This window comes from Hyla sarda, chromosome 10 (assembly GCF_029499605.1).
Source record: "Hyla sarda isolate aHylSar1 chromosome 10, aHylSar1.hap1, whole genome shotgun sequence".
In the NCBI taxonomy this organism is placed as follows: Eukaryota; Metazoa; Chordata; class Amphibia; order Anura; family Hylidae; genus Hyla; species Hyla sarda.
Window position 1 is genome coordinate 66,686,541 of NC_079198.1, and position 26,660 is coordinate 66,713,200.

Sequence of the window (26,660 nt, forward strand, 5' to 3'; positions counted from 1 at the left end):
AGCTTGTGCTTGATTTGTCTGAATAATGTATTGGAGTACAGGTGCCTGGGAACAATGTATCTAGATAAGGCAGAGAATAATGCTTGGGCTGACTGATCATATGCTTTGAGGATTTCATTGTGATTTATACATAGGTACATGCAGATGACCTGAAGCCAACCTTTTCCTAGAATTGCTGCCATCATAGAAGAAAAGAATCCGACATGTAAAAAATTAGTCATCAGGCAGGTCTTGTTGTAGTAATAGCTGTGTGTAGACAGGAGTCGGTCATCAGTATAGTAGTGCCTGACCTTATTGATTACCTGTAGTATCATCCTCTGATACAGTGTGTTTCCCAACCAGGGTGCCTCCAGGTGTTGCAAAACTACAACTCCCAGCATGCCTGACTGGGAGTTGTAGTTTTGCAACATCTGGAGGCACCCTGGTTGGGAAACACTGCGTCTGATAGTATATAATTCACCATCATGATGAGGTTGCAGCATTTCTGCTGTAGTCCAGGGGTGTTAGGGGTTCCAGGAGTGATCTGGTTAATGCACTTTAAAGCCCAGTAAATGGGATGAATATGCCTATATCAGATAGCATGTAAAATCTGAGTGGGGGAATCAAGCCCTGTTATTTGTATACAGGGGCTATTTACAGGACCTGGTTCCTCTGCCATCAGCACATTATGACAGTCCTCCTGGCCTTCTCCATGGCTTCAGATGTCCCCATGTTTGAAGATCAGGAGATACGACAGTGACGCATGCTACAAATTGGCTGCCAGTGACTGTCTAGCTGAGTAATAAAGGGGTACTCCACTGGAAAACTTTTTTTTGTATGTATGTATATATGTATGTATATATATATATATATATATATATATATATATATATATATATATATATATATATATATATATTTTATATAATTTTTTTTTTTTTAATCAAATGGTGCCAGAAAGTTAAACAGATTTGTAAATTACTTCTATTTGATATTAATCCTTCCAGTACTTATAAGCTTCTGTATGCACCACAGGAAGTTATTTTCTTTTTTTTTATTTCCTTTATCTTACCACAGTGCTCTCTGCTGACACCTCTGTCAATTTTAGGAACTGTCCAGAGCACGATAGGTTTGCTGTGGGGCTTTTCTCCTACTCTGGACAGTTCCTAAAATGGACAGATGTGTCAGTAGAGAGCACTGTGGTCAGACAGAAAGGAAATTCAGAAAGAAAAAAACTTCCTGTGGCGCATACAGCAGCTGATAAGTACTGGAAGCAATTTACAAATCTGTAACTTTAAACCAGTTGATTTAAAAAAAAAAATGTTTTTCAGTGGAGTACCCCTTTTTAAGCATCAAATTGACTGCATAGAAGTTCACTGTAAAAGTGCCGTTATATAGTGAGTTTCTAGGTGACAAAGTCCCTTCAAAGTGACTTCTTTTATCTTGCAGACAGTTGTAAATCTATATAGTGTCTGTGTTTGTCACAGTTTTCAAGATCTCTTTTGCAGTCAGTAGAAATGAGCGAAGTTGCAGTAATTTGATTCGTCACAAACTTCTCGGCTCGGCAGTTGCTGACTTTTGCCTTCATAAATTATTTCAGCTTTCAGGTGCTCCAGTAGGCTGGAAAAGGTGCAAACAGTCCTAGAATCTCTCTTAGGACTGTATCCATCTTTTCCAGCCTACTGGAGCACCTGAAAGCTGAACTCATTTATGCAGGCAAAAGTCAGCAACTGCTGAGCTGAGAAGTTCGTGACAAATCGAATCACTGTAACTTCGCTCACCTCTAGCGGTCAGTAAATGGGAACATTGTTTAGATCAGTTGACTCAAGATCTCATACTCATAATTAAGTTTATTGCAATTGTATCCAATCTAGGCTAACAACATCAGCAGCTCAGACTCTTCTCTTCCATGATAATCTAATGCATTCTATTAGTGTAGCTTAAAAAAAATCTTGGGCCCAACCTACTTTGTTTAAAAGGGGAAAGCCTAGACAGGATGCTATTGTGGTAAATGTTTAATTCTGAGAAACAGAGTTTTATATAGTGGTATTCTGGCCCCTTTCTTTTATACACAAATATGGTGCAGAGTTGGGGAAAAATAGAAAAAACATACTTAGCCCCAGACCCCACATCTCTGGTTCACCTCAGTGGGTCCCCCGATCTTCTCTTTTTTTTTTTCTTCCTCCTCCTGAGACAAGCGTCGGGTGTAGGATGTGCCACTCATCCAATCTCTGGTGGTGGTGTCATGTCTACCCCAGTGACTGGCTGTGCCGCCAAGTCCTGCACCCAGTGCCTGTCTCTGATGCGGGAAGAAGAAACAAGATTGGGGGGACTGAATGGGTGCCCCCACCCCAGCACCATGTATACAAGAGTCTACAGAATAGAAAGCAAATAAAAAAAACAAATGAATCTTGGGAAGTTGCAGAATTCTCATCACACCATAGTCGTTTTTTTGCAAGCGTTAGATTTTGCATAAGGATATTTCATGTTGGACTATAGTAGTTCTCCCCAGAAGTACCAGAAGTTATTTTATATATGTTCCATAATGGCCTAATAAGATTGTAATAGATACTATTGTAGTAGGCCTCTGGGGTAGGGGTAGTGTAGTCAGGGTCTTGCTTCAGTATATCAGGGGTTAAGGTTAACCCTATTGTTCGTGACGCCAGGCTGAGGGCTAGTATGCTGAGGTAATTCTCCGGCCTATCGCCTCCCTTCACAGTAACGATAGGTGCATGCATAAAATGACTGAAGGTCCACAAGGTAGTTGAACTTGAACTTGGATAAACTTTACTTAAAGACTTGCGGTACATCCATTGAACTGTAACAGTCTCTTTAATACAGTCTCCATACACTTCAGTGACTGACAGTTGTTGCGGACCTTGACTTTTGATATAAATCTCTGAATTTAGGGTTATTTGCGAAGATCCATCCGGATTTAGGGGTTAGATACGGTCCGGTGATTTGGGATTGATTACACTCATGGTTTTGTAAAGATCAGCCGTCGCCGCAAGGCTCGGGCCTACTCACTGATGACAGCAGCGCAGATCCTTCCCTGTCACCAGCCCACGATGAAAGAGAGAGCAATGGCCGCCGCTCCCTTATATGGGCAGGGCCGTTTTGGATTGGTCCAGGTCAGCTGTCACTCACCGTTACATAGCCTGATGGGTAAACACCGGACTTCCTACAAAGGTCCTTGAACTACAAACCATAGAGTCTTTGGAACGCATCACGTGACCCGCAGGTCCTGCGATGCTAACTAGGTAAGTACACTTACTATATAAATATATACACATTAAATCTGAATAATTTTAATTACAAAAGGGGTAACAAGGGGCTAGCTAAGGATGAGGACCCCACCTACACCTAGGGACTCTGACTTTGGGGACCTCACCACAAGGCAACGGATGCAATCCGGTGCCGGGACACCACACTATTCAGACAAGACTAAGAAATGTTCTGTACTGTATATTTACTTTTTTTTCCAGCTAATGGGAGTCGTTCCACATTGTATATATGTTATATACTATTTTTGTGACTCTTCGCATTTAAACATTTATATACTGCTCATAATAAACAGGAAATATTGTCTGCCCTGTGATTTACAACTCTCAATAAAGGGAAGTGCATTACATGTCTCCCAGCAGTTTAAGTGTCCAGAACACTCCTGAGAGGTTAACAAAAAGTCTTGTGTTCATAGACACGCAATGCTTTAAGAAGATATACGCAAAACTGTGGTGGAACAACACTTTGCAAACCAAGTGGTTTATTATGTATATGAAACTTATTGCTTAAATGATGTAGACGAATTCTGAATGTAAGACCCTTACCATGGTATTAAGAGAAGAATACTGGCAGAGCACCTTGTAAGTACAGTATGTAACTACAATGTATGTTGTGGGGAGAAAACTGGTGTAAACTTGCTCACCTGGTATGGTAAATGCACATTAGATGGAAATCTGTACAAAAATCTAAATGGATTTTGGGATTTATTTTTATGACTGTTGTGCATTTGGTGCAGGTTTTACCTTCCCTATTGAATTCAGTAGGGAAGCTTAATGAGAAGTCTGACATAAGTTGCACACCACAGGTCTATTTCAGTCAGGAAAATGGTCTGATGGGCACTACAACCTATGCAGCATGTAATGTATTGACTCAGTGTGTGTGTGTGTGTGTGTGTGTGTGTGTGTGGATGTCTCTTGAGGGGAAGGAGTGTTGTCAATAAAAACAGCTAAGACCTCATTCACATCAGTGTTGGAGCTTCGTTCAATGAATCCGGCAAAATAGCAGAACTTGAACAAGGAAAAGATGCTGCAGATCATTAATTTGAGCAGAGGAAAGCATTGACAACAGTGGGGAAAACCAGTCTGACCCTATTCAAGTCAATGGCAACCGTTGGTGTGCAACAAACCATCCAAGTCTTTTATTTATTTATTTATTTATTTATTTATTTTTGCCATGAGTGGACTCGGTGACAGATTTCTAACTCAGATGTGAACTTAGCTGAAGGCAGGCCAAGGGATGGTGACTTACGCCATAATGTAGGAGGATGGGAGAAATAAGAGAAGAATACGAGGAAATGTAGATTGAGATAGTGGTGTCAACGGAGCCTCATGCTTGAAAACATAATACATAGGACTATCTTTTGTAAGTAAAGGACAGTAATATGATCAGTCTATGGTCAGGACAATGATACGTGGGGGTGTATTAAATCTGTAATGTAGAATTAGTTTGTGCAAAAGAAGCGTGGGGCTTGGCATGGTCAAAAAGGTATGCAGATGTATACAGTGGATAATCCTTACTAGACCAATTCACTTTAATGGTCTAAATGTAACTACTTTATAACTGAGTTTGGTCTATTTCCCAAATTTAAAGTGAAGTCCCACAAGTAGCCCTGAGTTTCCTTTTTCGAACAGCTCTGCCAATGAGAGTACATTAGGAAATCACGGTTTTATGAACAAATTGCTGAACCGGATCCTGATATTCAGCAGAGAGCTTCATGCTGGCCGACATGCCTTATAATGTGCATTTCTATAATAACTTCACTATCCGGAAAGAGGTGAGGGTAGTTCCCATGGAGAAAGAGGACACACATTCCACTGGCTGCCTGTCACTGCTGCAAATGGAAAGAGTGGGAAGTAAAGATAAAGAGAGGACAAGGAGAGGAAAGGCCAAGTCATTAGCAGCTGCGCTACTGAAATAGCGTACAACAACGCCAGCACCTGTCAGAAGGCCTTGTTTACATAGGGGAGTTCTCCTCATGTTGCTTGCTTCCTACCACTACATTTGTAAAATACATTATCTGTGTCTTCCAGCGTAAGCTTCACCAAATGATTTGGTAAGTAATGGCTTCCAAGTCATTGGAAGGCTCCAGGGGGTCAGTAATCTGGAGACATAAAGCCCAACATCTGTGGCTTGTGTAAAGAAGGACTCTCAAGCACATACTAAGTGGTTTCAGTGTCAAGTTGCTTGTGTCAGAAGGATGAGGTTTTGTTATTGGGATGGACTAGAGGATATTGGTTCACTGATAATTTCTCCATTTTTGGGAGATGGGGTATGTCCATTGCCACCATCCCAAGGCACCTTTCAGGTTTGTTTGGTCAAGGAGTTAAATAGTGGGCTATAAATATGGCTCTGTTAGAATACATATGTTTCATGCTCCTCTTTCAAACATAGTTATATGGACAGGAGACCCCAAATAGCCCTGCGTGGACCATACGTCTATATGAAATCCATAGAGACCTCCTATAAAGACAAGTTGTGTGTAAACAAACACACCCCACCAAGATGCAGCTGCGTTCCCTGTGATCTGCTCTCAAGGTCAGGGTTCTTCTAACGCAGCAAGTGTGAGCATTGCATGCTCTGTTATGGGAGACTGTATACCATACACCAACTATTCCAAGAATACAAAGTATATACCAGAGGTCAGTACTGTTATGTCTGTCAGATTCATACCTCTAAACATTACAGGGGTGCTGGGTGTCATGAAGGGTACCGGGCGTCTACATTCCACTGACCTGTAATTAAAGTGCTCTAATTTCAATCCTTAAAATACCTCAAAATACTCTGCACCAGAATTTAGTCCGCAGAAATCTGCAAGATACGGCACAAATCGGCAGCAGAAAATGTACCTGTGGATATTCTGCTGCATTTCTGTCCCGTGTAGTAAAGTAGAATAACCCACAACCACTGGTCCAGCGCTCTTACAAAGCGAGTGAATAGGTAGAAGCAATCACCATTGGTATACGACCTTGATTTGTAGATGGATTGTAGAAAAAAGGAGTGGAAAGTGCTCACCTCTCTTCAAACCACCTTGAACTGAGCAATTAGACATGTAAACTAAAATACTAAAGGCGTAAATGATAAATGTTGATTTGTAGATCACTAATGTTCTGAAAGGTCTCATGCTTTATTAATATGGTCACACGTTAAAGTTGTCAATAAAGTTCTCCATCCTGGTTGCTGTAGTGATATCATTGTACTTACACCATCCTCATTATATGTGGGAGGCTACTGTATACACTTTGTGGAATGGTAACTACTTTAATTAAGTTACTTTTTTCCATCCAAGTCTTTAATTTACTGTTAAAAAGTTCTTTTCCCGCCGTAAAAGGAAAACTGCTGGTGTAAGTTCAGGATTCCGTAATTGAAACCATTCTAATGGCTCCAGCTCTGTGTTCAGCTGAGGAACCTGCTGGTTTTTAAGCCAGCATGGCGCAAGGCCTGTTTTCTTCTACATCTGCGGAAGAAAAAGGTGACAAAGTTCAAGGAATAGTTGATGATCAATGCAATGTCTTAAGTATTTAATGTCGTGACCTGCTCTCAGGTGGGTGCTTCACACAGGGTGTCCTTATTAACTCTTGTGGAGCTAGGATAGCTGCCAGTTTTCTGTGTTCTTTACTTCTTTAAATGGTCAGCACTATACTTTTGCTTGTAGTTGCTTCAGTGTTTGTACTTTGTAGAATGTGGCTACATTTGCACTGTTTTTTTATTTTATTTTTATTTAATGTGCAATGATACAAATTTTCCTGTTGCCATAAAATACTTTATTTGCGCAATTCAGATGTGTGAACCAGTGTTCTTCTTCCTTTTGAGAATTGCAAAGTACAGTGGTGCTAGTGAAATTTTCATCATGGCACCACAGCAGAATGTTATGTTCGGTCCCACAACACAGGCCTCTCTGCAGCCAGACAGCAACCTGTGCTGTATTAACAATGAGCACCAACCCTCTCCAAATGATTGTCTACTGATGGGTAACTTACGCTATGGGAGAGCTAATGGCTTGGCTTATTAAATCCACAGTCATGTTCTAAGGCTTCTTTAAAGGGGTACTCCACCCCTAGACATCTTATCCCCTATCCAGCCTGTGTGACCTCATGCCCTGTCACACGGGGGCGGAGTTGTGACATCACGGACATCCGTACCGGTGGTCGGGACCCAGACCCTCCAGTGTTTCCGGAGCAGAAACAGGTGGGTGCCGCATGCTATATTGCGGGGGTCCCCAGCGGCGGGGACCCCCATGATCAGACATCTTATCCCCTATGCTTTGGATAGGGGATAAGATGCCTAGGGGTGGAGTACCCCTTTAATGAGTCATTGACTTGAAGTGATGCTACCTCCAAAAGGTGGCACCAAAGAGCAAATGCTTTTCCTTTTGGAAGAAAGCTCCTTTGCTTATCCTTTTTCCCAAACTCTTGAATGGAGTATGAATGGTCTAGAAGTCTTCACATGTCCCTTGGTGCTGCATTCAAAGAGAAATTCTCTCCCTGGTCCAGCAATGGTCTCTACATGCATTTGTTGAAGAACCTGCATAAGGGAGCCCAGCACTTTTATACACTTGGTAAAACATTAGGTTTAGTGAATTCCCCAGGCTTAGTAGTATGGTGGTTCATTAAGTAATGTTGGGAGAAATTCCTAGAAACAATACTAAAATCCCTCCATAAAACAGTAGGACCTGTGTATAAAGCCAGAGGCCTAGAAAGGCACAATAGATCCCCATGCACCTCTGTGAGTTTCCTATTAAACCACCATAAAAGATGAGGCCATAATACAGCTGTGTGCATGGGGTCTAATTTCAGTTCCGGAATCAGAATTGTAATTTTCAGGACGAACCACAAGATATTAAAAATACACTGACAAATACAGTCCGCTCAATTATTTATTTAGAACAAACCTCAATGTATTGACCCTGCAATGATTCCTTATATGCAGTGACCACCAAAAGGCCCTCAGTGTTTGTAGCAGAGACAATAGATAAGCCAGTAATATTGCTGCCGTACTGTACAAGAAATGTTAACGTAATAATAGCCGCCGCTGACCTTTTTCTCGTGTCTACATGAATAGCACATTCATATTTTTTCCCCAATCTGAACATTGACTCTTCAGACTTGTAGGTGGGGAACATTCTTCCCATTGTTAATGGATTCTTGTTTTCTGACAGTCTCCCACACACTTGATCCTGGGCATGGGCCCCAGAGTTCTAGCCCAGGCTGCCATACACAAAGCGGCTACAGTACGAACGCATGTCTAAACGTCTGTTGTCCCACTAGAATAACCCACTGGTGTCAATGTATGAAGGGGATTCCAGAAGGATTCCTATGTTTTCTTTTTTTTTTTTTTTTTTTCTTTATCATCTTGGTTGGCAGAGAGGCTGATTAAGTTATATATTTGTAGACTGAGATGTAATTCAAGCTAATGTTAAAGGGGTATTCCAGGAAAAAAAAAATTTTTTTAATATCAACTGGCTCCAGAAAGTTAAACAGATTTGTAAATTCTGTTATAAATAAATAAATAAATAATAATAATAATCCTAATCCTTCCAATAATTATCAGCTGCTGAAGTTGAGTAGTTCTATTCTGTCTGGCAACAGTGCTCTCTGCTGACATCTCTGCTTGTCTCTGGAACTGCACAGAGTAGAAGAGGTTTGCTATGGGGATTTGCTTCTACTCTGGACAGTTCCCGAGACAGGTGTCATCAGAGAGCACTTAGACAGAAAAGAACAACTCCACTTCAGCAGCTCATAAGTACTAAAAGGATTAAGATTTGTTTAAAAGAAGTCATTTACAAATCTGTTTAACTTTCTGGAGCCAGTTGATAGATATAAAAAAAAAAAAGTTGTTTCCTGGATAACCCCTTTTTAAGAAAGGTTTAGTGGTGAGAAGTGTATCAATATTTGGGTAGAATTTCCATTGTACATGACTGTGAATAAGCTTTCACAGAAGAAACTGGATAGAATTCTTAACCCCAGGTTTCTATACTGTTATTTTGTTTCTGACTATAGTATGAGGTATGCAGAAAAGTTTTTGGTTAGTGTACAGTTTTACTAGAAGTATGGGGCGCATGAGTAATGCTGAAATATTAGCCAACGTGAGCGGTGAGGCTTGCAATGTCCCTTCTGTGGAATCTGGCCAAATTCTTTCTCACCTCTCCACTCCCCCTTGGATACACCATTACATTGACCTACTCCCTTTTCAAGTGAGATCAGCCGCAGTCTCAGACTAATCTGCCTCCTTCTCTCGCTTGTATATATTGTGTTTCAACTTTGTTGGAAGTTTCTGGCAAGCAGCGTTTCCTGATAAAGTTTCACACACTAAGTCACCTCTGTTCATTGCGAGGGGTCAACGGGGTCAATGCAGAGCTGCTGAAACAACAAGGTGTCCTGCCATCTCCAAATCCTAACCAGCTACATGTGAGTTCATTGTTTTACTACAGTAAAAAAAAACGAAATCTCTGCTGGATTTCTCACTCGACTAATGCAGTTTTGTTTCTCTGTAGCTTCACGCACAAAAGATAAGCTCTGTGTATTGGCAACGTGTATATGGTACCAGGACAAGGCTTTATGTAAAGGCTTATCCATGCCACTCCCTGTGCCAGTGCCGCATGCAACCAGTGTTAACACTGGAAGAACAGAGATCCCATGTAGGTGGTGCACTAGTTGGGGCCAGACCTGTGGCGTTGGCCAAAAATATAATGTGATCAATTATTTCAATCAAATTTTTTTGGGGGTAAAATTTTTGTCCGGTCTAAAGCTGTACACTTGTATGTTGTACGGTTTACTTTTTTACGCTGAAAAAAAAAAAAATACAATCAAGCCTGTCCTTTTTGGTGGAGTCTATTCTGTCTGTAATATAATGTGTATTGGCAGACACCATCCATTCTCTGGAGTAAAGAGGGTCAGATGTGCTGGGTTTTCTTTGGCACTAGAGGTGTCTGGCAGCCGCTCGTCCCTTCTCTCTCCATGGACATAACATGGATGTTCAGCCAAGTGTGCATGTTAATGAAGAAATCGGTTGTGATAAAGTGCTGGCAGGACAACTTTCAGCTGGCACTTGTCTTCTGTCTATGACTGTGCAGCAAAACAGGTCTTTTGTGCAGTTAACCGTATTTTTCGCCGTATAAGACGCACTTGTTCTTCCCCAAAATTGGGGGCGAAAAGTCGGTGCGTCTTATAAGGCGAATACACACCTATCGCGGCGGTCCCTGCGGCCATCAACAGCCGGGACCCGCGGCTAATACAGGACATCACCGATCGCGGTGATGCCCTGTATTAACCCTTCAGACGCAGCAATCAAAGCTGACCGCCACATCTGGAGCGAGAATAACACTAACCCGGCTGCTCAGTCGGGCTGTTCGGACCGCCGCAGTGAAACAGCTTACAGGACACTGGGAGGGACCTTACCTGCCTCCTCGGTGTCTGCTCCGTGCCGGGATCCCCTGCATGGCCGGCGCTCTCCTTCGTCTTCACGTCGTCGCGCACGCCGTCCCATCATCCAATTGGAGCGGCGTGCGTAGTGACATCATGGCGGCGACGGAGAGCGAGGATACCGGGCAGCAGAGACGTTCCGGAGCGACAGGGACACCCAGGGGACGCGGCGACAGCGATGGAGGGCGACATCCAGGGCAGCGGTGACTGGTCCGGAGCAGCGGGGACATGTGAATATTACCTCCTATACCAGTGGTCTTCAACCTGTGGACCTCCAGATGTTGCAAAACTAAAACTCCCAGCATGCCCGGACAGCCAACGGCTGTCCGGGCATGCTGGGAGTTGTAGTTTTGCAACATCTGAAGGTCCGCAGGTTGAAGATCACTGTCCTATACTTTACATTGTATTTGGTTCAGAATCTTTATTTTCTAGATTTTTATCCTATAAAATTAGGTGCGTCTTATATGACGAAAAATACGGTACTTTTTTTTACTTTTAAGCGACATTCAAATAGAAATTATACACAAGTCCAACTAATCACCAATAAGTTATATTGCTTGCTGCCATGTCTGTCACACGGTGTATATACATCCAATATTATAATAAATACAAGGGGACACATTAAATACAATATTGAAGAATAGTTATTCACATACAACAATTGATTACACACAGCAAGATGGAAGTGGTATCAGGAATATTAACACAACAACTTGTAGACCTCAGGCAAGAAACTTCATGTCACTAGAATACAAGTAATAATTATCTGCCAATATGCACTGCTGTAAATCTTATACACACCTAGTATGGTAATTGTAACCCTAAACGGGGACCAGCTGGATACGTGCCCACAAATTGCTTAAGTGCCATGATGGAGGATAACATAAACACTAAATATGATCAGTATTAATATGCCATAGTCTTCCCCATGATCTGAACGGATTCCTGTGCCTGCTCCCCTATGTACGTATCGGACGCCGGACATTTTCAAGGGGACCTTCTAATACACCAGACGGAAGGCTTTTGTAGAAATGTTCTATCTTTTCCAAAATAATGTGCCACTTTGCAGTTTTCAGGTTTTTTACTTTTTATACTTTTTTTTTATTATTACTAACAAACTAAACAGAATATACAAAAGTTAAACACAAACAATCCCCGAAAAACCACTAAGGAATGTTGAACCTCAAGAACAAAAATGGGGTTCAGCAACACATTAAAGCCAGTTTAAAGGGGTTATCCAGGAAAAAACTTTTTTTTTTTTTTTTTATATATATATATATATATATATATATATATATATATATATATATATATATATATATATATATATATATCTATATCAACTGGCTCCAGAAAGTTAAACAGATTTGTAAATTACTTCTATTAAAAAATCTTAATCCTTCCAGTACTTATTAGCTGCTGAATGCTACAGAGGAAATTCCTTTCTTTTTGGAACACTGATGACATCACGAGCACAGTGCTCTCTGCTGACGTCTGTCCATTTTAGCAACCATGCATAGCAGATGCATAGCAGATGTATGCTAATGGCAGCATGGTGGCTCAGTGGTTAGCACTGCTGCCTTGCAATGCTGGGGCGTGGGTTCAAATCCCACTAAGGACAACCATAAATAAAGCGTTGTTATTATTATAATAACATCAGCAGAGAGCACTGTGCTCATGATGTCATCAGAGAGCATTCCAAATAGAAAAGAATTTCCTCTGTAGTATTCAGCAGCTAATAAGTACAGGAAGGAATAAGATTTTTTTAATAGAAGTAATTTACAAATATGTTTAACTTTCTGCTACCAGTTGATTTAAAAGAAAAAAGTTTTTCACCCCTTTAACTTCAGAAGCTTATAAGTACTGAAAGGATTAAGATTTTTTTTTAATAGAAGTAATTTACAAATCTGTTTAACTTTCTGGAGCCAGTTGATATATAAAAAAAAGTTTTTTTTTTCCTGGAATACCCCTTTAAATGCAGTGACCTCCAAGTTGAAGTTGAGTTATTTTCTGTCCAAGTGGTCTCTGATGAGACGTGTCTCGGGAACCGCCCAGTTTAGAAGCAAATCCCCATAGCAAACCTCTTCTACTCCGTGCAGTTCCCGAGACAAGCAGAGATGTCAGCAGAGAGCACTGTTGCCAGTCAGAAAAGAAAAAGTCAACTTCAGCAGCTGATAATTATTGGAAGGATTAAGATTTTTTTAATAGAATTTACAAACCTGTTTAACTTTCTGGAGCCAGTTGATTTATTTTTTATTTTTTTCTTGGAATACCCTTTTAAGACTTCCAGCTCTTGGCACCATTACATCATTCCAAGGTGCTAATTTCTTTACTGAGGAGGGTGAGTTTTCATTATGCCAGTGCCTTTGACTATATTGTAGTCAGCGAGCTCAAAGACTCATAACACACACACACACACACACACACACACACACACACACACACTTTTCCTGATAGCAGAATAAAACAGGCACCCTTACTCAGTGGCGTTGCGACCGGGGTGCGGGTGGTGCGGACCGCACCGGGTGACACCATGCTGATGGGGTGACACCACTCTGCCAGCACCCCTCCCCGGTCCTCAGCCGCTGACAGCACCTAGTCCCCACCCCGGTCCTCAGCCGCGCTGACAGCCCCCCCTCCCCCGCCGGTCCTCAGCCGCTGACAGCACCCCCCCCCCCCCCCCCCCCCCCGGTCCTCAGCCGCTGACAGCCCCCTCCCCGGTCCTCAGCGCTGACAGCAACAGCACCCCCGTCTGACAGCACCAAACTCCACCCCCACCCTAGCTCCGGCACACGTCCCAGCTTGTGACGGGACGTCAGCGGGCGGAGCTAGATGGACGCGCCGCCGCCCACACTAGTGAGCCCAGGGACAGCTGGAGCAGCCGAGCCAGCAACCAGTCTGCACCAGTCAGCCAGGTAGAGAGAAAAAGGGGTGCTGTGGGAGTTCTGGGGGATTGTTGCTAGTGGATTATGAGGCTGCACCCCATCATACACCAGCACCCCCTCCAGCAGTAGCACCACCATCAACCAGAAAGGGGGGGGGGATGCTGGTGGATGATGGGGGTACTATTTCTGGGGGGAGGTGTTGCTGGTGGATGATGAGGCTGCACCCCATCATCCACTAGCAGCCCCCAGTAGTAGCACCACCATCGTGCACCAGCAGTAGCACTCCTATCATCAACCAGCACCCCCCAGAAGTAGCACCCCCAAGAAGTAACACCCCCATCATCCACCAGCACCCTCCCCCAGCAGTAGCACCCCCATAATCCGGCAGCTGATTCTATTACCATAGGGGGAATTGGGGGGGGGGGTGCTGGTGGAAGATGGGGGTGCTATTTCTGGGGGGGGGAGGTGTTGCTGGTGGATGATGAGGCTGCACCCCATCATCCACCAGCACCCCCCAGCAGTAGCACCACCATCATCCAGCAGGGGGGGTGCTGGTGGATGATGGGGGTGCTATTTCTGGGGGGAGGTGTTGCTGATCATGGTGGATGATGGGGGTGCTATTTCTGGGGGAGGAGGTGTTGCTGGTGGATGATGAGGCTGCACCCCATCATCCACCATCATGCACCAGCACCCGCCCCCCCAGCAGTAACACCCCTATCATCCACCAGCACCCTCCCCCAGCAGTAGCACCCCCATAATCCAGCAGCTGATTCTATTACCATAGGGGGAATGGGGGGGTGTTGGTGGATGATGGGGTGCTACTGCTGGGGGGTGTTGCCAGGGCACCCCCTGCCCCCCATTCCCCCTACCCCCCCTGTTCTGTGGTAATAGCATCAGCTGGTGGATGATGGGGGTGCTACTGCTGGGGGCACGGTGTGTGAGGTTTATATTCATAGAGTGTAGTGTTTTCTAGGGCTGCATGATATGGGAAAAATGTGCGATTGCGATTATGGCGTAAATATTGTGATTTCGATATGTGATGCAATGTAATAAATAAATTGTGAAATCCCCTTATGTCATGTCCAATCTCCTCAATTTTACAACTATTCACCCATTTTATGCCCACCGCCCATTTCACATCTCCCCCCCCCCTTGTCACATTCTGCTCCCCCTTGTTACATATTCCCCCTCCCCCTTATCACATATTCCCCCTCCCCCCCTTATCGCATATTCCCCCCCTGTCACATATTCCCCCTGCCCCCTTGTGACATATTCACCCTCCCCCCCCTTGTCACATATTCCCCCCCCCTTGTCACATATTCCCCCCCCTTGTCACATTCTACCCCCCCCTTGTTACATATCACCCCCTTGTTACATATTCCCCCCCCTTGTCACATTCTGCTCCCCCTGTCACATATTCCCCCCCCCTTGTCACATTCTGCTCCCCCCATCACAATCTGCCCCCCTGTCACATTCCCCCTTTCCCCCCCTTTAACATTCTGCCCCCTCCACCCCTTGTCACATATTCCCGTCACATTCCTCCTCCCCGGCAGCACACAAGCTAGTTTTGTGTGTGTTTGCAGACCTTTGAGGACTTTTACCTTTCAGCCAATCACTGGCTTGATATGTGACACCACTGCGGCCAGTGATTGGCTGAAGGTAAAGGTCCTACAGCTTGTATAGAGACACCGAAACCGCACGGAGGTGTACAGATGTAGGGATCGGGAAGAGGTGAGCATAATGTTTTAAATATTTTTTATCCCTGCGCCCTTTACTTAGATCAGTGTTTCTCTACCAGGGTGCCTCCAGCTGTTGTGAAACTACAACTCCCAGCATGCCCAGACAGCTTTTGGCTGTCCGGGCATGCTGGGAGTTGTAGTTTCATAACAGCTGGAGGCACCCTGGTTGGGAAACACAGACTTTTAATATTTGAATTTGTTTTTATCTGCCCTGGCCAGCCCGCGCTGCAGCCACACACGGGATCCGCCCGGGCAGATAATCGCAAATTTTCCCGGGGGCCATATCGATATATGGCAAAAAAGCAAAAATTGCGATTCGATTGTTTTTGTGATATATCGTGCAGCCCTAGTGTATACTAGTTTATTATATTTAGAGGATACAGTGTCTGGCAGGTTTATAATAATAATAATTATTTTCATATAGAGGATGAGAATGCGCTGACATAGTGAGGAGACGTCTGGGCGTCACATTCTGCAGAGAGAACATTTAGCTGAACCTGGTGGTATGTTACATCTGAATTAGATAAGGAAAGACTATAGAGAAGACGTCACCTGTAGTCACTGATATCATTGTGTATTCTCCTCACTATAGAGAAGACGTCACCTGTAGTCACTGATATCATTGTGTATTCTCCTCACTATAGAGAAGAAGTCACCTGTAGTCACTGATATCATTGTGCATTCTCCTCACTATAGAGAAGACGTCACCTGTAGTCACTGATATCATTCTGTATTCTCCTCACTATAGAGAAGACGTCACCTGTAGTCACTGATATCATTGTGTATTCTCCTCACTATAGAGAAGACGTCACCTCTGTAGTCACTGATATCATTGTGTATTCTCCTCACTATAGAGAAGACGTCACCTGTAGTCACTGATATCATTGTGTATTCTCCTCACTATAGAAAAGACGTCACCTGTAGTCACTGATATCATTGTGTATTCCCCTCACTATAGAGAAGACGTCACCTCTAGTCACTGATATCATTGTGTATTCTCCTCACTATAGAGAAGACGTCACCTGTAGTCACTGATATCATTGTGTATTCTCCTCACTATAGAGAAGACGTCACCTGTAGTCACTGATATCATTGTGTATTCTCCTCACTATAGAGAAGACGTCACCTGTAGTCACTGATATCATTGTGTATTCTCCTCACTATAGAGAAGACGTCACCTGTAGTCACTGATATCATTGTGTATTCTCCTCACTATAGAGAAGACGTCACCTGTAGTCACTGATATCATTGTGTATTCTCCTCACTATAGAGAAGACGTCACCTGTAATCACTGATATCATTGTGTATTCTCCTCACTATGTCCTATCAGAGCTGTAGTCACTTGTAAGTTCTGCAGTTAAGATGAGTGAAATTTAACTCCCAGCATAACCTCACCACTGCTTAAAGGGGTACTCAGCTGCAAAACATTTTCTTTTGAATCAACTGGTGCCAGAAAGTTAAACAGGTTTGTAAATTACTTACTTGAAGGATTCAGATTTTAACTTCCTGGCACCAGTTGATTCAAAAGAAAATCATTTCCAGTGGAGTACCCATTTAAGTAATTCTGGGAGTTGAAGTTTTAAATGGTGAAAACCTCTTTAGCGCTTTTCCATTCTGTGGCAATTGGTATATTTAATTATTATAGTGGAATTTTTCACAATGCGCTACACTAGTGGTATCCGTCACAACAGGATAAAAACTTTATTATGTGGAGGGGGGGGGGTAGGTATGGGGTGACACCATTTTCTACCGCACCGGGTGACACCAACCCTAGCAACGCCACTGCCCTTACTCCAGATGGGGTCCATGGCAGATTAGTTCACATGACTTCTACTGAGAAGTGCAGATTTGAGCCTAAATGAAAGATTTGCCTTTTTTTTATTATTATTATTGTGCCCCCTTAAATTTGTCTTTTCTGTTGGTCATCACATTCCTGAAAGTGCCAAGTGTGTTAGTAGGACAGTGGTCTATTATAACCGGTTATTATCTCCGACCGCTGACACTGGTTGGAGCTCTTGTTTGAATTCTTACTGCGGCTCTATAAATGCCATTCATCTCACAGTATTTGGAAAGTAGAGTAGCTTAGAAAGTGACCATTTATAGGACTCTGCAGCCCTTATACAGTATCAAGTCTTACAGGACTTGGACCCTGTTGCTGTAGGCTATGTACATTCATAGGCTTTGTGTCTATTCAATGCTTGGTAATGGTCTTATAAAATGACTGACTGACTGTAAATGATGAATCCTTCATCTTGTAATGAAGCTGAGTCTGGGAAATTAATGGTGGCATTGTCTCAAGCCTTGGTTCATGCACAGCCAGCTTCAGCAGTGTTTGGGCCACGGCTAGTGTGTGCCCCAGCTGAACCCCTGGAAGGAATCTACAAAGCTTCTACTATGAACTCCTAACCGGCCCTGCGGACACTGGACTGGTCTTACATTACAAAGGGCCCATTTATTTGTTAGGCAGTACAGCTGGAAGGTACCATGGTCTTTTTTTTATTTTAATTTTTTTTCACTGTGTATGAGGCTGTGGGAAAAAAATGGGAAATAAACAGATATTTGGTGGTTTGTGTTTGAAACTTTTTGTTAAAAAAAAAAAAAAAAAAAAAAAAAAAGTTTATTTAGCTGTCCCCTTCCAAAATGATTTTATCTGTATATCCTGGTTGGCAAATATAAAGGTTCAGAATTACAGCTCCTGCTGGGTTGACTTTCCGGGACTCCTGAATGGAGCGAGCTATATCTCCACAAGCATTCCATAATTTGGAAACACTGGGCAACAACCTCTAGGGGAATTTTCATGGCAGAAGAACAAGTCAACTAGGTTCTGCTGAATTTTTGCACAAGATAACAGAATACATGAATTTAAACCTTTGATAATATGGGAGGTATTGCAGAACGCTCCAGTCCAGGCTTCCATTCACCTCTGTCCCTCTTTTGGAAGGAACGTCCCTCTGTTAAGACTTTCTTCCCTGCTTCAGAAGCTATATGGTCTGGCTCCTAACTGTAATTTAGACCACAACTTTCATATTATTCAATCATTTGGTGGAATTTGGACCTTTTTGTAAATTGTTCATATTCTGATGAGTTGTGTAATAATATTTAAAATAAAGTATATGGAAATGCAAGTAAACATTGGGGGGTATAGTTCTACTACTGTTACACCGTGACTGGCCAGTTGTACTCGGTATCCTGTAAAGCATAATGTAACATTTTTGCTTGTATCCCATAGGCCACCTTGTCTACAAGGGGCAATCCGCTCTTTGTCATATAGAATGGTTGCTGGAAGGCAGTGAAACATTGTTTCCTGTTTAGATTTGCTTTCTGGCTGAGTTAGTGGGGATTGATCATTAATGGATTGCTTGTATTACAGGGAATTTATGAACTCCTGATCCAGCAAGTGAAAATCCCTTTTACATTGGAACCTGTGAACCATGACTGAAGAAATGGAGCGTCCCAGGAGTGGGCTTAGCATGGCCAGCAGCATCACCACAACGGCCTCTGTCAGCCAAGGGTCAAGGGTGAGTGCAGCTTAAAGAAACATTCTAATCCTCCTTTTACCCCGGGGAGCTGGATCTATCAGGGAATGAAACTCATTGTTTGTAGCTACCTAGAGTTATTTAAACATAGTTTAAAGGCGGAACTCTCTGTAGTATTTTGTTTATCACCACTTGTTGAGATAAATGACATCTCCAAAGGTTGAGAAACACGTGCAAAGTTGTTTACAACTTTTCAAAATGGGGATGTTATAATTTCCAGCTATGTAACAAGTCTAGTGTTGTAAAAAATTATTTTGATAAATCTCCATAACTTTTCATGACTGCACCACTACCCTATAGATTTTTGTCTTTAAATTAGCCACAGATGGTTGCTTTATCTTATTGAGTCCAGCATATGAAATTATTCCATTTAGACAAAACATGTCCACTTATAAAGGGATTGTCCAGCAAAAGAAACAACCTGTGTATAGTGTCAAGAAGTATAATTAAGCAACTAATATTATGTTATTAGCCATAGTACAAAGTTCTTTCCATATCAGTTCTCCCTTGAAGCTGTTACATCATGTCACACTCTCTGAAAGCAGAGGTTCTGTCCCTCCTCCCCCTCCCCTCCTGTCTGCTAAAGAGGAGGCCAATGATGTGAAGAGAGAAGCTAATATTAGTGCTGATTAGATTTAACAGTAGCTGGATGCCTTTCTACGACAGCAGTGAGCATGATCTTAAGGAAGCTACTGTGAAAGGCTTCCTGCAGCCTTAAAATATAATAAAAACAGTAATATGAGCTCCCCCTCTTCACATCAATTATCTAGTCTTTAGCAGACAGAAGGGATAGGAGCAGGGACAGGAGCACGCTGCATTCAGAGAGTGTGATCTCATGTCGCATCTACAAGCCAGACAGTTCAGTTGATATGGAGAGATCTCTGCACTATGGCCAATAACATTGTATATTAGTAAGTCGCTTTATACTTTTTGAAAGCATGCAAAGGTTGTTTCTTTTGCTGTACAACTCTTACATTTTAACATTGCCCTTCCAGGATATATGAAATGGGTTGTTTGTAAATCAACCCATAAATAATAATAATCAGGGATTGGCTCATAATGGACTTTTATTTTCCTTGACCTTTTGTGCCCTATTGTGTTAGGGTTATGTTATTGGATTTGAGCCTGAGCATCCACCAATATGCTGGTCAGTGTTTCCCAACTACTGTGATTCCAGCTTTTGCAAAACTAAAGCTCCCAGAATTCCTGGACAGCCGTTGGCTGGGAGTTGTAGTTTTGCACCTGAAGGCACTCTGGTTGGGACACACTGGGTTAGAGCTTTGTCAAATTCTTTTGGGCAAGTAGTGTCTCTTGGTAGAAAAGAAAGCTGGGACACGTACTTGGAAATGGCTGTCTGCTGGGCCCTGCAGTGACTCAGTCGCACATTCCAGGCAATTTCCTTCCATCATTAATCAGGATAAATGGGCAATCTGATTTCTATTATCTGCAGCAAAGAAAATGAAATTTAAATGTGCTGAAATGTTGCCTTTCCAGTGCACTCATGACCCTCACTTATTGTGTTTAGCCGTCAACCAGATCGGTAAAGAGAGTGCACACCTTTGGAAAAAGAGAATATTCTATTAAGAGGGACCCAAACTCTCCTGTGGTGATTAGAGGCTGGCTTTATAAACAGGTTAGTGATGGTTAAAGGCAGGAAATCATACAGAATACATCTAAAATGTATAAGAATATGTATAGCTCTTTTTGGTTCGATTTATCATTTTTATTGCAGCATTTTCTTGTATACACAAAGATACTATAGTGTCATTTTTTTTTTTTCATCCATTTTACGCTTTTAGTTATAGTATACATACTGCATGCAAAGAATAAAAACATGAAGTCTTAATACCCAAAGGCAGAAATAACAGTAATTGTGAAAGGTGCGATGTGTCCCCCTAGTGGAATTATCTAAAATTACAATTGAACACAGACTGTATGCGCTTTATATAACTTTTCTCTAAATGTTTTGCAGAAGTATAAGAATTATGTTACAAATGAATTCCGATCTTCTGAATGTTGGTTCTGAACGTCCTTTATTCTTGCAGGACAGTGCAGGCTTACGTCTGTGGAAGAGGAGGTGGTTTGTGCTGTCAGACTTCTGCTTGTTTTATTATAGAGGTACAGTAGAGCCAACTTGTATATTTGCCCTTTTACCATTTTTTTTTCCTCATTTATTATTTTTTTTATTTTATGATTTTTTTTTTCTTGTATTTTTGTGCAGACAGCAGAGAGGAAACTGTACTCGGCAGTATTTTGTTACCAAGCTATGAAATCTTGCCAGCTAACCCAAGAGAAGTAAAGAACAGAAGATTCTGCTTTAAGGTCAGCTTTACATATTTTCTTTAGCTTATAACTTTACTTGAGAGGATTATATAAACTCATAACATGGCCATTCCATGCACATAGTAGCCAGCATTAATGTACTGTGACCTTTTCAGGCAGAACACCCTGGCATGAGGACTTATTACTTTGGAGCCGACACTCAGGAAGACATGAATGCCTGGATCCGTGCCATGAATCAATCTGCTCTGGTCGTTGGTGACAACAAAAACAAGTATGAATATTGGGTGACTTAATATTGTGTATGTACAGGAGCCATCTGAAGTCTGTGAACTGAGCAGCTTCTGTAGTTTCACGTTGGCTTGCAGACAGAATCTTAATGAAAGTATGAATATACGTGATGAGAGAAATAAGAAAAGAGTTGTCCTTGGCTACAGGAGATGGCAGAGAGAAAAGATGTTAGCGGAAGTAAATCCGATTTAATATGTGGGTATAACTTCAACAGTTGGGATGATATCCTTTCTGCACAATTTAACGGTCTATTAATTGAAATTGTAAAGTAGACCTGGATGATAGGATTGTCATAGATATAGCTGTAAAACTAAGACAGTGACACATTTATCTGAGGCTGATACAATTGAAGGATGCTGAGCTGCCATATCAGGCACAGTCATACTTATGGATGCCCCACTGAGCCCGAAAAAAGATTATAGGGGGCACCACCACGCCTTTAGTCTTCCCCTACTGGCCATAATCATGTAATTTTGCCACTTTCACGCAAGCACATAATAGGCCCATTTATTTTTGCACCTCTGTTCCATTTCAATGTTCTGGACCAACTGTAAGCCTAGTGACCAAACCTTGCTAAATTCTAGAGATCGATGTTTGATTCAGTAAGCCCACAGTCTGGCCTGGAAACTCTGATGTAATAGAGGTGCAAAAATGTGACGACGTGAAGATGCCCTTTTGTATGAGTAAATATGCACATCAGCATTTATACCTTGTTAAGATAGAATTCACATTTTTTTGTGGAAATTTTGCCTTTACAGTTTCTTCTGTTTTAACATTTTTCTGAAATACAGCAATCAAAAAGGTATAAAATGACCTATTGCTAATGGCTCACAAAGGAATTATGTAGGGAGTTCAATCATTCTTTTCCTAGGATTGAGTTTATGTATTTTGAGAAGTTTAACCCTAGTTTTGTTTTCTTTCCTTTCAGGAATAGCCATGGTCATAACTTGACCCCACAGGATGAGCTGTATGCCAGCTATGAGGATTTCTCCCACTCTGAAATAAATACGGCTGGAGATGATGGAAAAAGTGCAGAATCTTTGGAGATTGCCCATCTGTCTGAAACCAGATCACAAGATGGGAGCTCCAGAGACAGCCTTCCAGACCAGGACAGAAATGGAGACATGGAGAAAGATCGCTTGTTCAGTGGGCTGAGGGAGTCTTTAACAGATGCTATGCAACACTATACTACAGTATCCCAGAACGGTTCTGTCCCTCCACCCACACCAGAAAGCAGTGTAAAGCATGTGGAATTCACTTACAACAGACATGAAGTGGAATCAAAGATGTCTGCGGAGGGAAAGGACTCCATTCCTGAGGATGAAGAGTGGGTGCCTTTTCATAAGTGTCCGTCAGTGTAAGCATCTGTTGTGGTGTTAGTTAAACTATAATGTTCTGCTTGGATAATCTTGCATATGCCTGAAAAGGTACATGCAAGTCATAAAACGTGTTAATACTTTGTTACATCTGATGAGTAATGTACTACTATATATATATATAACTGATTGGTTCTTATGTTCACAGGCCTTACCAAGACAAGAGTCCTCCTAGACATCCACCAAAGGGCTTTGAATGCCCACACGATGAATATTCTTCTCCTCACTCCCGCTCTGCTCCCTCTTCTCCTGCCATCATCCCTTCTCATGTATATAGAGCCGACATTTCAGAGAGGAACTGGAACTTAAAAGATGAAAAATTCATGGCCCAGTCTGAGCTACTCGAAGCACAAGATGCTAGAAAAATGTCCCCACTTTCTTGTTCTCCATCAAGGACCTCACCAGAAAGAGTGGAGTACGTAGTTCAGAGGATAATTAAGGCCTCAAGATCACAGTCTCTTCCACCTACACCTTCAGAAGTTTCTAGACACAGGATGATAAAGAGAAGTCCTCCTCCTAACTTGAAGTATGGAAGCCCATTGCCTTGTGAAAAATCTCCCCACCGTCCAGAGACCTTATTACCTGTTGGAAGTCTAACAAAACGAGACATGCCCCTTACACCAAGTCTCACTCCAAAAGTACAAACCCAGCAGCATAAAACTGCTTCCAATGAGGATGTGTTTGTGGCGGTGACTGGATCTCCATCACTAGGAAGAATTACTGTTCGGTCCAATACACCAATTGGGCGGGTAGATATCGTTCCTTCAGAAGACAGAGTTTCTAATTCGACCACTATCAGACATGGTGAAGAAAGACCAGGAGACTATTTTGTAACCAGCTCTAGAACCCGAAGTCACATTGTGAAGTCTGTATCAAGGCCTCAGACTCCATCAGATAGGTACGATGTTTTGCCATCTGATGATACCTTCTCTGCATCTACAATGCCAAAGGGTCCTAATCGGTATACTAGAAGATCACAACCTTCGGGGGCAGAAGATGAAAGGCTGGATGGTTGTGGAGTTAATTTACCTCCTAGAGTTCATGGATATCCCACCGGTAGGATGCAGATCAGACCAAACGCTCAATCAGAGAGGATCATAGTAGAAGAATACTCTGCAGACCTTTCGTTGACTCCATCACTAAGACGACATAGGGGTCAAGGACCAAGGGTAGGCATTTTTGTATGTATACATCTCACATTGCAATTTTTAAACTCTAATTAAAGTATTTAATTTGACTTCCAGCAATTCATTGTGATGGATACAAGCACACACCTGAATATTGGAATCATTGCATACAAATAGCTTTTGTTTCATTTTGTAGTTTTGGAAAACATTCTCGTTACAACTGTGTTCCTGTTTTGATAAATTTTCCATCTCTTTCTGCCAATAGTATTCGGAGAGGTCACTTCTCCCCCCTGCTGTATGTTCCGGCCGAGGTCTTGGCAACACACCGAGGCACCTGTCAAAGATGGTGAGTGAATCATGGTATGAGTTAATATAATAATACGTTTAGGAGAAGAAAATTGTGTATTTACAAATTTGTAGGAGTGGTATGGAGCCAGAAAAATCTTAAATTAATATTTCATTAAGTCATTCTGGTAATTCAGTCAGTCTGACTTCTCCAGATAGTGATCGCATCTAAAGCCTCGTAATATCTTTAAGTTTTGGAAGGGACAGCTAAGATTTAATCTCTGGATGCTGGTCTATTTTTATTGTATCGTATCATATGTTCTAGTATATCCCTGATGATATATCCTTCTAGTCCATTGCTGAGAAAATGTTGTCGACAGCTTCCACCCATTCTTGTGCATAGAAAACCATGGTGCTGAATATTTTGATCTCAAACTCCTACAATTCGCTGAATATCTTACCAGCTTTTATAATTCATAGTAAAGACAAAAATCACAGATATGACACATTTTGCTTATATTTGCACCAGATTTTACACCCAAATGACAGAGAACAGCCAACATCTGTTTCCACACTCCTTGTTGGATTTCCATTTGAAGAAGCTTTATAACTTTCTATTGTTGACAACTCACTTGTTGAGGCCACATTGTGTTTTTTCTTTTCTTTTAATCTTAGCAAAACCCTCTGCTTAGTTAAGACTCAAAGTATTTTTCTCTTTTTTTACTTCCAGAAAATTTTCCATTTTTAAACATGTTTCATTTATATGTGTAATATGAATTAACCCCTAGAGGACCCATGACTTAAATCTTCATCAAGGTGCCTTGGGAGCACCATGATGTACACTTACGTCATAAAACCCCCAAATTAGACCAAAAGGGGACTATAGAGGCCAAGGAACACAACTAATTACCTAACCCCAAGGCCGTAGCCTGGGGTGCAAAACACCTCTAAATAGTACCCCCTAAAACATAACTTTTATTATATATCCAATTAAAATAAAATTAATGTAAACCCAGTGAGATAATGGGATAGGTGACGGGAAGCTGTCGCCGAGTGATGATGGTTGGGGCACTATCTATAAATAGCCCCTGCCGCTATTTTGTAGTGTTGTTGCCACAGTTTGCCTCTTGAAAACGCTGTGGAGACGGCGAAACATGTAGAGGCGGCAATCTAGTGTGTTTAGTTGGTGTCAGAGTAGGCGTACAGGGCTACTGCAGAACCCTTGACAGTGGAGCAATGATGCTCAGATCTCACAAGCACTAACCTACCTGACATCCCATTTTTAATATTTATCTCACTGGGTTTACATTAATTTTATTTTAATTGGATATATAATAAAAGTTATGTTTTAGGGGGTACTATTTAGAGGTGTTTTGCACCCCAGGCTACGGCCTTGGGGTTAGGTAATTAGTTGCACTTACGTCATAAACCTGAAATGAGCGCAGGGGCTGCACTCGCTTCATGCACGGCTGAACCCGGTTACCACCACTAATGGTGGACATTAGCGATACTGCTGATGTCCACCAATAACCCTTTAGATGCTATGATTGCTATGATCAATACTAATCATGACATCTAATGCAGTGCAATTTCAGAGTCTGATGGTCTAAGTTAAATACAGTTTTCTGAAACCAGATTACGCCTTTAAAACAAAGCTGTTGTTGCTTTACAGGGCTCGATGAGTTATTCACACCTACCACCTTTGCCTCCTGGTTCCAATCGTCCCCATCTACCAGCTGGAAAGAGGATGTCATTGAGTGCTGTGGTGAGATTTGCACTATTTAATTTTTTTTATGTATATCTAGTCGCTCAGGGGGTATGGCTTACTTCCTGGAGCACTGTCAGTCCTGCCCACATTTCTCCCTTTGGGTCCTGACATTTTAAATAAAATGCTAATTTCATGCACATGCTAGCTCATATGGCTTCACGTTCTCTGTTTGTCAATATTAGCAGTTTATTAATGATGGTGCCCTTTATTTCCAAGGAAATGTACTCCTATCTGTAGATGTTTTCATTTAAAGTTGGCTCTTGCTTTGTTGTTATATTCTGTAGCCAACTGGAACTACACAGTATCGAGACCGGGCACCATATCCAGCTCGCATTGCAGAGAATAGTATTGATGTAAGTATTTTTAAATAATGCATGCTCACTTAAGTATTAGAAGATCATATGGACAGTCTGATCAGTGTGTAAAGTCTAACTTTACCACTATGCTTATGTAATATGGTTTACTGTCCTACCATGTAAAGTCATATTCCTGCAAGGTGCCATGTAAAGACAGTCTATGGACAGATTAGGTTTTGGGCATAGGACTCCAATAATGGCTGCATTGAGATGGCTGTAATTCTGCCCTGTGTCGTAGCCATCTATTTTGAGCTGAGAGTAACAGCTGATTTCAAAAGAACAAATCCAGAAAAAATTTTTAGAAAAATAATTTTAAAATGTTGTTCTATTATGGATAT

General features: G+C 42.0%; 1 protein-coding gene across 4 annotated transcripts in view; it reads left to right on the forward strand.

Annotated features, from left to right (window-relative positions):
• Positions 1–26,660, forward strand: part of PLEKHA4 (pleckstrin homology domain containing A4) — a 90,780-nt gene that overhangs the window by 43,316 nt on the left and 20,804 nt on the right. For 3 of the 4 annotated variants that reach the window (XM_056543091.1, XM_056543093.1, XM_056543095.1), the window contains exons 2-11: positions 18,674–18,821; positions 20,365–20,472; positions 20,885–20,957; positions 21,061–21,161; positions 21,278–21,393; positions 22,339–22,767; positions 22,935–23,955; positions 24,179–24,259; positions 25,871–25,963; positions 26,251–26,319. In XM_056543091.1, coding sequence (XP_056399066.1) covers positions 18,735–18,821; positions 20,365–20,472; positions 20,885–20,957; positions 21,061–21,161; positions 21,278–21,393; positions 22,339–22,767; positions 22,935–23,955; positions 24,179–24,259; positions 25,871–25,963; positions 26,251–26,319 — 2,178 coding nt within the window. In that variant the 5' untranslated portion in view covers positions 18,674–18,734. The remainder of the gene's footprint in view (positions 1–18,673; positions 18,822–20,364; positions 20,473–20,884; positions 20,958–21,060; positions 21,162–21,277; positions 21,394–22,338; positions 22,768–22,934; positions 23,956–24,178; positions 24,260–25,870; positions 25,964–26,250; positions 26,320–26,660) is intronic. The other variant, XM_056543092.1, reaches the window with a different exon arrangement.